Below are 14,263 nucleotides of genomic sequence, written 5' to 3'. Positions count from 1 at the left end.
TAGGACCTTTCTTAATAACCGTGTCCAACTAAAATTTCTTCTATTTTAGGACAGAGGGAGTATCTAAAATTTCTTCTATTCTAGGACGGAGGGAGTATCTATTGGAAGACTACCATCAATGAAACACAAGCATGTTCATCAGAATTTTTACATGCATTACTAAGCACATGTTCTTTCCAGCAATGTTCATCAATGAAACACAAGCATGTTCTTTCCAGCAATGACAGCCAGCAATTACTAAGCGCACATTGTGATATCAAAAGGTCATAAAGAAGCTAACCCGGCATTCATGACATAGGAAGTAAAGAAACAGCAAATTGTATTTGTTCGCATTCAAGACAGGGTACCTTTTTTTAGTTAGGAGAGACCAACATGCAGAACAAAATGTCAATATGCAGGATTAAATGTCTGTGAGACCAACGGGAACTGAAGCAATATGAAATAATAGCCAACATAACTAGCACATGACTGTGAAGACATTTTGGCATTTAAGCCATGATCTTGGCAGACCTCATGTAAAGACTGTCGACGACCTTCCCAACATTTGAAATAGTTTCAAGTGTAGCAGGGAAGATTGCCTCGGTCTTGGGATCCTCAAAGATAATGAGGCAGCCAGCACCTTGATCCAGAGTTCCTGCAAACTTCTTGTCAAGGATCATCTGCGACAGCTTCTTCTCAACATGATCAACTGGCAACTCAATCATCTCCGCGATATGTGCAATCTCCACCCTTGAGTAGGGCTCAATCAGCCTGCACAGGTTCTGCTCCAGGAGGGTATCATACAGAGATGAAAGATGCCTGTGCACAATAGGGTCCTCCTCCAGTTGAGACTTGTAATCACGAAGGGCAGTTTCAAAGTACTTGAGAGATCTTTTTGAGTAGGCATCAGCAACAGCTTTCATAGCATCAACATCAGGACCCAGATACTTCAAACCAGCCTTAGATGAGATTATTCCTGCGACATCATCAGCTTGGTTAACCATTATCTTGCACAGGAGCATGTACTTCAAGCTGAAGATGGCCTTTGGGTCTTCTAGGGCACTGAATGCTTCAAATGCTTCGAAAAAGTAGCTGTATGCAGTCTTGTAGTCCTTTTCTTCAGCATGAAGGATTCCACTCTGCAGATCAATAGTACCCTGCTGTGCTGGTGGAACATAAATGGCATTCGCTGCTGTTCTAGCAGCAGTCAATGAAGCTTTGGCCTTTGGCAGGTTTCTCAGAGAAAAGTGGAGTTTACTCTCCAGAAGGTCAATGTCCACAAGAAGCAACTTGTCATCAAGCCTCCTGACTTCCTTGATAAGACCAGTAAGGAGAGTAAGAGCTTCAGTGTACTCCTGATTCTCTAACAGAAGGGCTGCTAGCCTTGCCTCCACACGCTGCCTGAGGAATGTCCGCTTCTCAGCACGGGTCCATTCAACCATCTCCTTGCAGAGTGAGATCTGAAGTTCAGATGTTCCTGGTATCTTGGCAACAGCATCGATGATTCCACGGACAATTTTTGCAGTCTTTGCCTTGGGAATCAACGAGAAAAAAGGCCTGAGCTGGGTTAGAAGGTTTCGCAGCTCCTCAGCCCGGTTCTCTTTAGTGAGGTAGTTGGTAAGATTTGTAATTGCAAGTTCCTTGGTTCTCAGAGCCTCTGCAGAAGATGACGGGTCTTGTAGAACACGGTAAAGGATTGAAATGGACTCCGAAGCATCTTTAGCTTCCTGAGCCTTCGCTATTGACTCAGTGGTTGCAGGGAGGTACGATGATTCCATAGAAGACATGATCGCTCTGTCAGCAAAATGAAAACAAGTTACAATGAGAGTTACAAAACAAATCAGAAATAGCCAGAACAAACGTGAAAACAATCCAAAGTGCACATTACTATCAGGAAAATTATTTTTCAGTTTGGTGGTTTTCATTATTACATCTGTGAATTGTCACAGTGCCCAACTGAAAATTTACCAATACTCAGAGAACAATGACACCAGATTATATAACCAAACAACTTCTTCTGAACAATGTTTATCCTCTACAGCTAAAAGACTGGGACTTCTATAACTCTCTTTGCTTAAGTGTTGCAAAATTTATCCGAAAATTTCTGCTAACGGGCATGCCAAGATTTGTTCCTAATTTTGGGGCAAGCAAACAAAGGCGCTATCCAAATAGACACAAGAACTCATCAGGGGTATTTTATCAGATAATGGTTAAACCAGCGGCTGCATCTAAGATACACCAAAGCCACAAGAGTATCAAATCACACACACAAAAAAAAGAGAAAATATCCAATCACCCTTGTTCATCTAGATGCATCGCAAACTAAAGACTGCCCCTAACTAACTCCCGGGTTTGACGATGAACCCTAGGTCGCAACCAAAAATCTCTAGTAACTCAGTTCTCAACCCCAAAATTGCGTCGGAAAAAGGCGCTGGATTAGGGCAAAGAGTTAAAAGGGCTTCCAGATCTAGAGCATCGCCGTGCGGTGCGGGCGCTCACCGCGGAGGCGGCGGCGGAAGCAGCAGCTACACCAGCTACTCTCGCGGGCGGGACGTAGATCCGCGCAGGCGGCGTGCGGCTGTATATATATATACGGAGGCGAGATCGAGTTAGGGCAGGCGGCGAGGAGGGGTCGGAGACCAACTCGATACTCGGGCTCCCAAGATTTCTTTCTTGGAGAAGAAGAAGAGGAGATCTGGATGCGGAGGAGGAAGAGGGGGGGGGGGGGGGGGGGGGGGGCGTGGCTAACTTACCAGCTTGCTTGCGGCGGACGCCGACGCCGACGCCGACTCCGGCGGAGGGAGAGTTCCGGCGGCGAAGGCGAAGGCGGCGGCGGTGGAGAGAGTGAGAGCTGCGCGAGGGGATCGCCTGTTGCGGCTTTCGGCGGCGTGGTGGCGAGGGCGAGATACTTGGGGTTGGGGACGAGGCGAAGTCGGAGGTAGCGAGGCAGGTGGGACCCAACGCCTCTCGCCGGGATAAGTAAGGCTAAGGCCCAGCCCGGTAGATTTGGGCTCTCGTGGCAAAAATAATTTTTTTTAGGGCCCGTTTGGTTTTCGAAGAAGAAAAGGAAAAAAGTAAACTTTTTTCTTTTAAGATTCTAACTCTTAGTTCGAGTCTTAAACTTTTTTTCTTTTAAGATTCTAACTCTTAGTTCGAGTCTAGTAACTCTAGTCGGAGTCTAATCCAATCCAAGCTCTATGTCGTTATGAATCTAAATCCACCATGATTCGAACGGTGTAAATATTTCTTCTCTCCGATTAATTTAGAGATTTCTATACTCTAAAACAAACACGTTGTTTTCTTTTCGAGACGATCAAATAATATAATGGATAGACGTCTAAAGAGATCCTTTGAAAAAGGAATTGGATCCTTTTTTTTCTTCTTTTAGAAGTCGTATGGAATGTCAGGCCTACTTTGAAACACAAGATTTTCAGAAATCAGAACACAGGGATGGGGAAAAAATGTACTACCTCCGTTTCAGGTTATAAGACTTTCTAGTATTGTCCATATTCATATAGATAGCAATGCTAGAAAAGTCTTATAATATAAAATGGAGGAAGTAGGAATCTAATATCTTAAATCCTATAAATAGAACAGCATATAGGAAAACTACACATTATCTTAAAAAAATATAGGAAAACTACAAGAATAACCGGGATGTAATATAGAAAAACATAGAAATCTTCATAAGAGAGAAATATACACAGAGAAATTTTTCCAAGGGAGATCAAACCTCATGTTGAAAATCCTCTAAAATTCTTATGATTTGAGGCAATCCTATGGAATTTTAAAGGGATTTAAGAGAGCCATTCATTCATTCCAAAGGATCACAAGGAATTTTTTTAATAGGAATCCAATCCTTCAAAATTCCCGTGTTCCTTCAAAATTCATTTGTTTCAATCATATAGAGAATTTGAATGCAACTTATGACTCATCAGATCATTCCTCTTTTTTTTCTCGTCATTTGCGCTTGATGTGTGTGTTTTTGGCGTAGGATTGGATAAACTGGCCACTTGATTTAAATGTTTTTTATATTCCTATATTTTGAGTTTCATGCATTATGAAAAGGGTCTAGTAGGGATCTGACGACGAGGACACAGCTAGGGTGACATACGGTGAGCGTAGGGAGAAGATGGTGACGGCGTGTGAATTCAGTGGCTCCCAAGCTGACTGCAACAATCTGGAGGGGTAGATGATGATTGGAGATGAGTAAGGAGAGAAAGTCGATAAAAAAAACTATGATAAAAAAGTATTAATATATTTAGTTTTAAAATTTAAATTCTGGTTACGGACAGCAATGCAAAAGTGCAAAAATGCTCAGGCAGGCAGGTAGGGCAAGTCTGTCTGTAACTCCGCGTCCATGGGAATCAATTGAAAAAACAAAGTGGCCTTCATGCTTGCATATGCCACTTTAATAACTAACTAAAGAAGAGCATCGGTACAGCTATACCTATACTCCTCTCAAATCTTTTGGTAGTAGTGGCTGAAACACTAAACTATATAGTATATAGTCTTACTTAACATATATAATCACCATCAAGAGAGAACATGATTAATGTGTTCCTTAACCACGAAGAAGCCCATGTCCACTGCACATATAAGAGCTAGCTATAGCTTTATCTAGAAGGACACTGACGAATAGCTGGCTTAATTAGCTCGCCGGAGAGGAGCCTGCCATTGCCGGACGACGGGGATGGCGGCGACGGAGGCGACGACAATCGAGGACACGCCGACGTGGATCGTCGCGGCGGTGTGCTCCGCCATCGTGCTCATCTCCTTCGCCTTCGAGCGCTCGCTGCACTACCTCGGCAAGGTGGACCGAACAAATCAAGAACCAATTAACTAACCAAGCTAATTGATTGCACATTTTTGCACTGCTTATTTCAGCTTCAGCTCATTAATTTCTTGCAAAGCTTTGCAGGCGCTGGAGCGCCGGAGGAGGACGCTGTACGAGGCCTTGCTCAAGCTCAAAGAAGGTTGGCCTCGATCGGTTGATTAATCGCGCGCTGACACTAATGCCAGAAAAAATTAACTGAACTTTTTAATTCGATTCAGTTTTTCTTCCGAATGTACATCTCCTGTCTGTGTAATCCGTAGAGCTGATGCTGCTGGGGTTCATCTCGCTGCTGCTCGTCGTGTTCCAAGAGCCGATACAGAGGATATGCATCGCCGAGAGCCTCATGGGCCACTGGCTGCCTTGCCGGAGCGACGGGAAGGCGTCGTCGCATCACGGCGTCGCCGCCGCATCGGCTGCCGTCGTCTCCGGTGCCGGCGCGAGGAGGCTGCTCGGAGAAGGGACAGCCGGATCTGGGCACTGTTCGAGCAAGGTATATTATTTTTTCTCTCTTTTGTTTTAATGTAAGTTCGAGCAAGGTCTAGTTTAGCTTTTGTACTTTTGCTTGCGTTGGAAACGATTTCAGACTCTCATGACTTTGGTATAGTTGTTGGCTTGTTGCTTAGAAGGCTTTTTTATTGAGGCCCTATTCAGATTGGAGGAATTTTGAATTTTGGAGGAATTGAAGTGTTTTCCAAGAAAATCCTGTAAAATTTCTACGTTTTGAAGGAACCCTAAGAAAGAAGACTTCAAGCTGACTGAGGTCAACAGTCAACTGATGCTCCATTGTTATGGTTCTACACCGTGCACCTAATATTATACATTACCACAAGTTAATACTAGAAAAAGTGATGACCTCCGGTATCAACCACAAGTTAAAGTGCATTTAATGACAAACCAAGTCATTACAAAATAAACGATAATTATATGATCTTTTTAATAAAGCGATGGTCAAATATATGTATCATTTTGTTTGGTCCATAAGGACTTTGGCAATGCAGAGTTTTTTCTTTCACTTTTTCTAGAACAGATGTGATATGCAGTGCCTGCACGGTTTCTGTCTCTCATTTTGAAACAAATTCATAAATTGAGATTTGAAATAACACATCTCTTCTCATCTTGTGTCAGGGGAAAGTTCCATTGCTCTCGCTCCATGCCATAGAACAGATACACATATGTTTGTTCTAGCCATCACCCATGTCGTCCTCAGCGCCGTCACCGTTCTTCTGGGACTTCTGCAGGTTAGGCTAGCTGAAATATAGTACTCCCTCCGTTTTAAAATGTTTGACACCGTTGATTTTTTAGCATATATTTGACCGTTCATCTTATTTAAAAAAAGTTGTGAAATATGTAAAACTATATGTATACATGAAAGTATATTTAACAATGAATCAAATGATATGAAAAGAATAAATAATTACTTAAATTTTTTAAATAAGACGAATGGTCCAACACGTATTAAAAAGTCAACGGTGTCAAATATTTTGAAACGGAGGGAGTATCATATCAGCCCATGCTAATCCAGTAATCCTGTCAGCATATGCTGGTCCATTTCTAATTTTACGTGTCCAGATGCGAAGATGGAGGCATTGGGAGAACGCCATCAAGGCAGATGGAGACTTTGGTAGGACAATTACGATGAATATTTATTTTCTTTAAAAAAATCAACCTTGAATGCAAATTAGGCTCACTAGGAACACAAGAAAATTTAGGAACTATCTCCTATAAACTGTGAAACAATTGTGCTTCAAACGGGAAATTGATAGATCCCATTTTGAGATGAATGCATAGATGCAGCTGTTCTGGGAGGCTGGGACTATGTTGGTGTCGCAGCATAAGAAAGCTAGTTTATTTTGCCATGATCAGCTGCAGGTCCTAAGATGATCAACAGAGTGCAGCAATTCAAGTTCATCCAGGATCGGTACAAGGGGTTCGATAAAGTCACCATGGTCATAATTTGGATGGTACGCGTGCATTAATTACGCAATCAGCAGTACTCTTTCTGTCCCATAAAAAATCAATTTAATACTGGATGTGACACATTTTAGTACTACGAATCTCAACATACTAGAATATGTCACATCTAGTTCTAGATTTGTTTTTTTTAACAGAGGGAGTAGGCTTAAGCCTTTTTGTGTTGAGCATCACCTGATGTATTGATCATGTATGTATCTCTGGAGTCTGAACTTCAGTAACGGTTTGCTTTTTTCAGCGTTCTTTCTTCAAGCAGTTCTATGGATCGGTAACCAAGGATGACTACACAGCAATGAGGCTTGGTTTTGTCATGGTACACTGATACAATGCTTGGCATTCATTGATTCATATGTTAGCCATGTGGTCTTATTGCTGTCTTCTGATCCTGAATGCATTTTATCTGGTTGTGTTCATTTGTTCTTTTGATCATAGGAACATTTTAGGGGGCACCCAAAATTTAACTTTTACGACTACATGATTAAAGCTCTTGAGAAGGATTATAAGAGAGTAGTTGGCATAAAGTAAGTTTGTTCTATGTTTTTCCTATTATTTCCGATCGTTTATACACTGCTAATTGAAAGCATGTATTTTTTTTTTGTAAGCAATAGCAATACAATCCATCAGTCCCTACCAACATCAGCTACAGCTGCTAGCTGTATTAACAGTTTAACACTGACCATCATTACAAACTGCCACTAATTACTCGTTTTGCTGCAACACAGATGGTATCTCTGGATATTTGTAATGATCTTCCTCCTACTAAACATCACTGGTTCGTGGCGTGACTCTGCTCATCCATTCAGTAAAAACCTGTTCCTGGAACACTATTCAGAGATGAAACTGACCATGTTGCATATGATTTTCTCTGTGAAAAGGTTGGCACTCCTACTTCTGGATCTCATTAATCCCATTGGTTGTAAGTAGTACTACTTCTTTCATATATTATGCTGCAAACAGTTATGTACTTACTACCTCCATCCCATATTACTTGTCTTTTTGAGTTTTTCTTTGTCAATGTTTGATCATTCGTCTTATTCAAAAAAAATTTGAAATTATTATTTATTTTGTTTGTCATTTGCTTTATTATCAAAAGTACTTTACATATGATTTATCTTTTTTTTATATTTGCACTAATTTTTCAAATAAAACGAATGGTCAAACGTTACAAATAAAAAGTCAAAAACGTCACCTATTATGGGATTACAAATAAAAAGTCAAAAACGTCACCTATTATGGGACGGAGGGAGTATATGGCATTTAGCTATATGCACAGTACTGGAGCTAGCTTACTGTTCATGTTCAGAAGTTCAGAATGTGATTGCAGCTGCTGCTCCTGATCGGAACGAAGCTGGAGCACATCATCACTCAGCTAGCCTACGAAGTGGCCACGAAGCACACCGCCGTGGAGGAGGACATAGCCGTGAGCCCGTCAGACAATCTCTTCTGGTTCCACAGCCCCAGGCTCGTGCTCGCCCTCCTCCACTTCATCCTGTTCCAGAACGCGTTCGAGTTTGCGTATTTCATCTGGACAATGGTAAGTGTAGAACAAAACGTACTCCCTCCGTCTCATTTTAAGCGTAGTTATAGGCTTCTGTGTTCAACATTTAACTGTCCATTTTATTTAAAAAACTTATAAAAAATAAGTCATGCATAAAATACTATTTATATTTATCATCTAATAACAATAAAAATACTAATCGTAAAAAAAAAATTTAAATAAGACGGACAATCAAACCTTGGATACGGAAACTTACAACTACACTTACTCCTAAGTTACTCCCTCTGTCTCCTCCTAATATAAGAGATTTTGATATTTTACCTGCACTGTTTGATCATTCGTCTTATTCAAAAAATTTTGAATTATTATTTATCTTGTTGTGACTTACTTTATTATCCAAAGTACATTAAGCACAACTTTTCGTTTTCTATATTTACACAAAATTTTTAAGTCAAACGAGCGGTCAAATAGTATAAGCAAAATATTTAAATCATTTATATTATACTACGGAGGGAGTACTATCATGTGTTATCTGACATTTTCAGTTTCAGTGATCATCGTATCTGACATCCCTGTGCAGGCAACGTTCGGCTTCAACTCCTGCATCATGGACAGGCTGCCGTACAGAGTGTCAAGAATTGTCATATGGTAGCAAGAACCATCAATTTGGTTTCTCCTGTTTCAGATTAACAATCTCAGATTCAGAGATTCAGTTACCATCTGTTAGTTACATATCTCACGTTTATTTGCTTCTTTGTCCTGTCATGCAGCGTCGTCGTCCAGGTCCTCTGCAGCTACAGCACGCTCCCCCTCTACGCCATCGTCTCCCATGTCAGTATACATAATTGACACAATTAACTTTGACTTTTTTTAAGTTAAACTTGGTTAAGTTTAACTAAGTTTATAGAAAAAAATTAGCAACATTTTAAACACCAAATTAGTTTCATTAAATTTAGTATTGTATTATATTTTAATAATAATAATTGTTTGTATTAAAAATACTACTATATTTTTCCATAAACATAGTCAAACGTAAAGAAATTTAATTAGGAAAAAAACCAAAACGACTTATAATATGAAACGGGGGATTACTTATTCTAGACATATATAAGCTGATGTTTTCCTTTTGTCCATGCAGATGGGGAGTTCGTTCAAGAGTGCCGTCTTCTCAGACGACGTCGCGGACAATCTAAGAGAATGGGCCGACGAAGCTCGGCGGCGCACAGGAAGAGCCGCCGCCGGTGTTGGCTGCCTAGGTGCGGCGGCAGGATCATCAAGGCGGGAAGGGATTCACATACAAAACATGTGAGAGGGGCCAACAAAGGCCCCTGATGTAACAGCACATGCACATACAGTTAAGTCACTGATATGTATAGATTCTACTTTATTGTGATCCACATGTCAATGGCTCAACTACAGAAGACCCAGTTCCCAACAAAGCTGTTCATGCTTAATTAGGCCTGTCTCCTTTGATGGGCTGAAATTACGATATTGAGATACCAAAATTTGTACATTAACACGCACTCATGGACCAAAATTAGAAGCGCATATAGGCCTAAGTGTGCGCATAACGGGGAATAAGTTCACTTGAGGCCCCTCAATTTGCACTGAATTCAAGATCGATCCCTTGAGCCCCCAACTTACAAAACCGTGCAAACGAGGTCCTTCGGCAGTATAATGCCCGGTTTTGGCTCACGTGGCGTATACGGGGCTCCTTTGACTAGGTCTTTGTCCCACATGGCATTAACGTGGTGCTGACGTGGCAATTTAATCCCCGAAAAATAATTAGAACCATGGGACCCACGTGTCAGCTACATAGGAAATAATAAAAATGACAGGGCCCAGGTGGCCCACATGTCATTCTCACGCTTCCCTCTCCTCTCTATCGCCCTCTCTCTCCGTGCATTGCAGAACGGTGGAGCGGTGCCGAGGGGCAACAGGCGGAGCATAGGGCGGCGGCGGGCGGCGGGTGAGCTCCTCGCCCTCTCCACCTCCTAGTCCTCCCTCTTCTCTCTATCATGTCTCTCTCTTTCCCTGCACTGCATGAAGAAGCAGAGCGGCGGTGGGCAGCGCGGAGGGGTGGGTGGCGAGCTCATAACCTCTATGGCCATCCTCGGCCAATCCCAACCCCGTCGGTGACGCCGAAGTGGCCGACCACTGCAGCACCGCCCTCACAACGGGCACGGTCTCCCCGCCTCGCCAAGGTCGCCGCCCGCCGTTGGTTCGCTCCGCCGTTCTCGTCGCCGCCCATCCTTCTTGTTCGCGTAGATCCAAGCCGGCACCCTCTCCACAGTCGTCCCTCATCTCGCCGTCGCCCCTTTGCTCCGCCGGAACCAGCCACACGCCTCATAGAGCTCAAGGAGGATCACGCCCGGGACGCACTCGAGGCCGAGGCGGCGGAAGCGGGTTCCTAGCGGCGGCGAGCTGCTGGAACAAGGGAGGAGGGAGGATGAGGAAGGAGAGAGAGAGGGGATAGAGAGAAGGAGTGAGGATTGACATGTGGGGCCATATTGGCCCCACCATTTTTTATTATTTTCTGTGTAGCTGACATGTGGGTCCCACGGTTTAAATTATTTTTCTATGATCAAATTGCCACGTAAGCGCCACGTCAATGCCACGGGGATGAAGACCTAGTTAAAGGAGCCACGTAGGCGCCACGTCAGCCAAAGCCCGGACACAATACTGCCAAGGGATCTTGTTTGCATAGTTTTATAAGTTAGGGGATATGTTGTATCTGGTTTTGCACTCAAGGGATGAATTTCGAACTCAGCGAGAAATTAAGAGACCTCAAGCGAACGTATTCCGCATAACGGTGGCAAAAGTAGGGAATTAGTTCACTTCAGGATCTTATCTTGGCGTCACATTTCAATCGCATCCTTAAATCGTAATACCAAATACAGTACATCTTTTAATTTACATCACCAAAAATCCAAAATACCTAAGATCCTAGGACAGCATGGTGCCCGGTTTCAATTAACATGACAAGTTAACTGCGATCAACCTAACTAAGTTAGCGTGGGTTCCACGTGTCAGCGGTCATGTCTTATTCCTCCTCTTTCTCCCCTCGTTCCTATATCTATTTAGTGGCGAAGCCATGTTAAAGCTAGAGGGTGTACATGAAAATACTAAAATATACAATATTGCATTGAAATTTTGTTGATTTTTAATGGTAGTGTACCTCTTATTTTGATGTTAGCTTCGCCTTGTCTCTGTTCATGCCACCAGGGCGGTGTGGAGCTGAGGCAGCGGCCACGTCACTTCTCCCGCCCAGCCGATGCTGCGCCCGGAGACAGATCCCGTCGCGCACTTCTGGACCGAAACTTACGTTCATGGGCTAAAGTTGCCCTCGCTCGCCGGCCCAATTTCCGCACGCTTAGGGGCCCAATATACTGGCAATTATGGGCCGAAACTACGCGTACTTATGGGCCAAATTTACTCGCACCCACGAGTCAAACTAGTTAAGGGCTTTCTTAACCATGCAGATGAGTCAACCGAACAGTAAATCAGTAATGCGGCGGCGGAAGAAAGAAGAAGAATCAAGCCGCCTCAACTTATAATTCACAAGATCAAAGTGATTCAGGATTCAGAAAGATCCCAAATTTTATAATTGGGACAATCGTCTGTTAGTTTTGTTTACCAAATTAAAGAAATTGTGAGCGTATCGAGAATTGAATACGGACCTTGGTTCAAATCACACACCTCCAACCACTATACTATGATTAACCGAACAAAGACAACGATTGGATGAGATTGATGAAGAAGATGCGCACTAAGTAATTAATTAGAGAGGGAGCTTCTCTACACCTCCAAATCCAAGGGAAAGAAAAAAAAAACAAGAGAAAAACGATCGATGCAGCTGTTTATCTACAAGACTACAAGTAGGGAGCATGTCCCGTCGTCGCCCCATTGCGGCCGCCGCCGCCGGCGGACGACGACGACGTCGTCGTCGGCATGAACGCCAGCGCCAGCAGCAGCACCAGCATCGCCACCGGCACCAGCATCAGCATCGACGGCGGCGGGGGCAGCGGCGGCAGCACGAGCGGGAGGATCACCAGCGACGCCGTCACGCACACCAGCAGGAGCAGCGACTCCACCGAGAAGTACTTGCCCCACACGCCGCCGCCGCCGCCGCTAGCCGCCGCCTCCCTGACATTGCTGCCGCCGCCGCCGCCGGATTTACCTGACGACGACGGCGGCGCCGTACTCCCGCCGCCGCAGGCTTTACCTCTTCCCTTCTCCATGTCGCTGCCGCTGCTGCTGCTGCTGGCTGCAGTGGCGCAGGATGCCAACTTGAGATTGGGCGGCTCGTCGTCGCTGATCAGCTCCTGGATTTCCTCCTGTTCGTCCTCCTTGTCGCCATTTCTTGGGCTCAACAAGTACATGAGCTGATCGAGCGAGCTTGAGCTAGCTTAGCTCAGGTGCAGTGCATCCGATTCGATCGTATGCGTCTCTCTCAAGGAAGTATCAAATATCAATCACACTATCATATCACGCTAGCTGCTGGAGCTTAGAAATGAAGTTTTCATATGTAGCTCGATTTCTTGATACTGAACCAGATATATATTCGGATCAGATCTAAGCTGTTCCTGCAATCTCTGCATGCGGTATCTGCCAAGAAAGATGGATCGAATCAATTGTCAGCATGTGAAGCAAGCAATCGAAGCAGGTGATAGTCACTAATCACAGTATCTATCTATCTATCTATCTATGCGTAAGCTTTACGTAGGACAGGTCACATTATATTTTGTTACTACTATACCAAGGAATTGAAGTTGAAATTAAAGTTGGTAAAGCTAGCCGGCCACAGGAAAAAGGACTCAGGATATCATAACCAGGGAGACAAGGGAGATTATTCCTTGTCTTCTCAGAGAAAAGGGCCCATGCATGCATCCTAGCTCGCCAGCTAATTCGCAGAATCAGTGACAAATTACAGGACGAAAAAACAACCAGTGATTACCCAATGAATCAATCACCACCCAGATCGATCGATTAATAACAGAGAATCAGAGATAAATATGATGACCAGCAAATTAAACTGATGTACAGCTAACAGCTCTGCACTACACATCTCATCTCATGCATGTCTGTCAGTCTAAGCTATCCATCATCATCATCTGTAAGAATGAGTCAGACGATTGCATGCAAGGATCTATTACACATGAACACTAATCAGCTGTAATTAATCACGAATCAGCGAGCATACTGCATACGACTTACGAGCATATATATATATATACCTGCTGATTCAAGAGACGGGATGGCAGGCATGCATGCAGCAGCTAGTCAGCAGCATATAGATCGATCGATCACCTGATCATCACCTCGATCTCTTCACGCCCAGGCAGCATCCCGATCGATCGATCCGAGCTAGCTAGCTGGCTGGAGTATTCCAGATCAAGCTGCTGCTAGCTACAGATGCAAGCAAAGGGAGGAGAGACAGGAGGCGACAGCAAGCAGCAGCAGCAGCAGGAGGGAGGCAGTGGTGGGGTAGCTAGCTAAGCAAGCAAGCAAGCTGGGTGTGGGGGATGCAAAGAGCGGCGGATGCAGTGCATCTGGCGGCCGGGGGTGGGTAGGTCGTCGCCATGCAAGTGGGAGGAGACGGTGGTGGGAATATAGTACTTAGTACGAAGCTCGAGGGTGAGGGTTCGTCTCCCCTGGTCTCTTGGCCGCCCTCGTACGCGCCCTTTTTTTGGGCGTTTCTCTCTCTCTCTCTCTCATGGATCATCATGCATGGATGACCCAGCTCTGCTGCCAGTACTCTATCTGCATGTACACCCTCCGTCCTAAAAGATATTTATTTTGTAAGTTTCTGTATCCAGCATTTGATCATCCATCTTTAAAAAATTAAAAAAACGAGTCACGTATAAGTGTTGTTTATGTTTTATCATCTAATAATATAAATATACTAATCATATAAAAAATTTAAATAAAACGGACTGTTAAATATTGAATATAGAAACCCACATATAAATTTATTT

At 43.7% G+C, this 14,263-nt stretch overlaps 2 protein-coding genes and 1 pseudogene across 2 annotated transcripts; 1 reads left to right on the top strand and 2 right to left on the bottom strand.

Moving 5' to 3' along the window:
• Positions 1-302: 302 nt before the first annotated feature.
• LOC127771992 (26S proteasome non-ATPase regulatory subunit 11 homolog) lies at positions 303-2,927 on the bottom strand. The gene is made up of 2 exons (XM_052297960.1): positions 2,733-2,927; positions 303-1,773 (listed from the first exon to the last, which is right to left on the bottom strand). The coding sequence occupies exon 2, from the start codon at positions 1,764-1,766 to the stop codon at positions 489-491; it is 1,278 nt and encodes a 425-aa protein (XP_052153920.1). The 5' UTR covers positions 1,767-1,773; positions 2,733-2,927; the 3' UTR covers positions 303-488.
• Positions 2,928-4,672: 1,745 nt separating this feature from the next.
• LOC127771994 (MLO-like protein 1) lies at positions 4,673-9,628 on the top strand (annotated as a pseudogene).
• A 2,456-nt stretch (positions 9,629-12,084) lies between these two features.
• LOC127772000 (protein AUXIN-REGULATED GENE INVOLVED IN ORGAN SIZE) lies at positions 12,085-13,889 on the bottom strand. The gene is made up of 2 exons (XM_052297966.1): positions 13,523-13,889; positions 12,085-12,893 (listed from the first exon to the last, which is right to left on the bottom strand). Exon 2 carries the CDS (start codon positions 12,665-12,667, stop codon positions 12,158-12,160), a length of 510 nt encoding a protein of 169 aa, XP_052153926.1. The 5' UTR covers positions 12,668-12,893; positions 13,523-13,889; the 3' UTR covers positions 12,085-12,157.
• Between the last annotated feature and the right edge of the window lie 374 nt (positions 13,890-14,263).

Source organism: Oryza glaberrima, chromosome 4 (assembly GCF_000147395.1).
Source record: "Oryza glaberrima chromosome 4, OglaRS2, whole genome shotgun sequence".
NCBI lineage: Eukaryota > Viridiplantae > Streptophyta > Magnoliopsida > Poales > Poaceae > Oryza > Oryza glaberrima.
The sequence above is the reverse complement of the archived record's forward strand: the minus strand, read 5'-3'. Positions and strand labels throughout refer to the sequence as shown.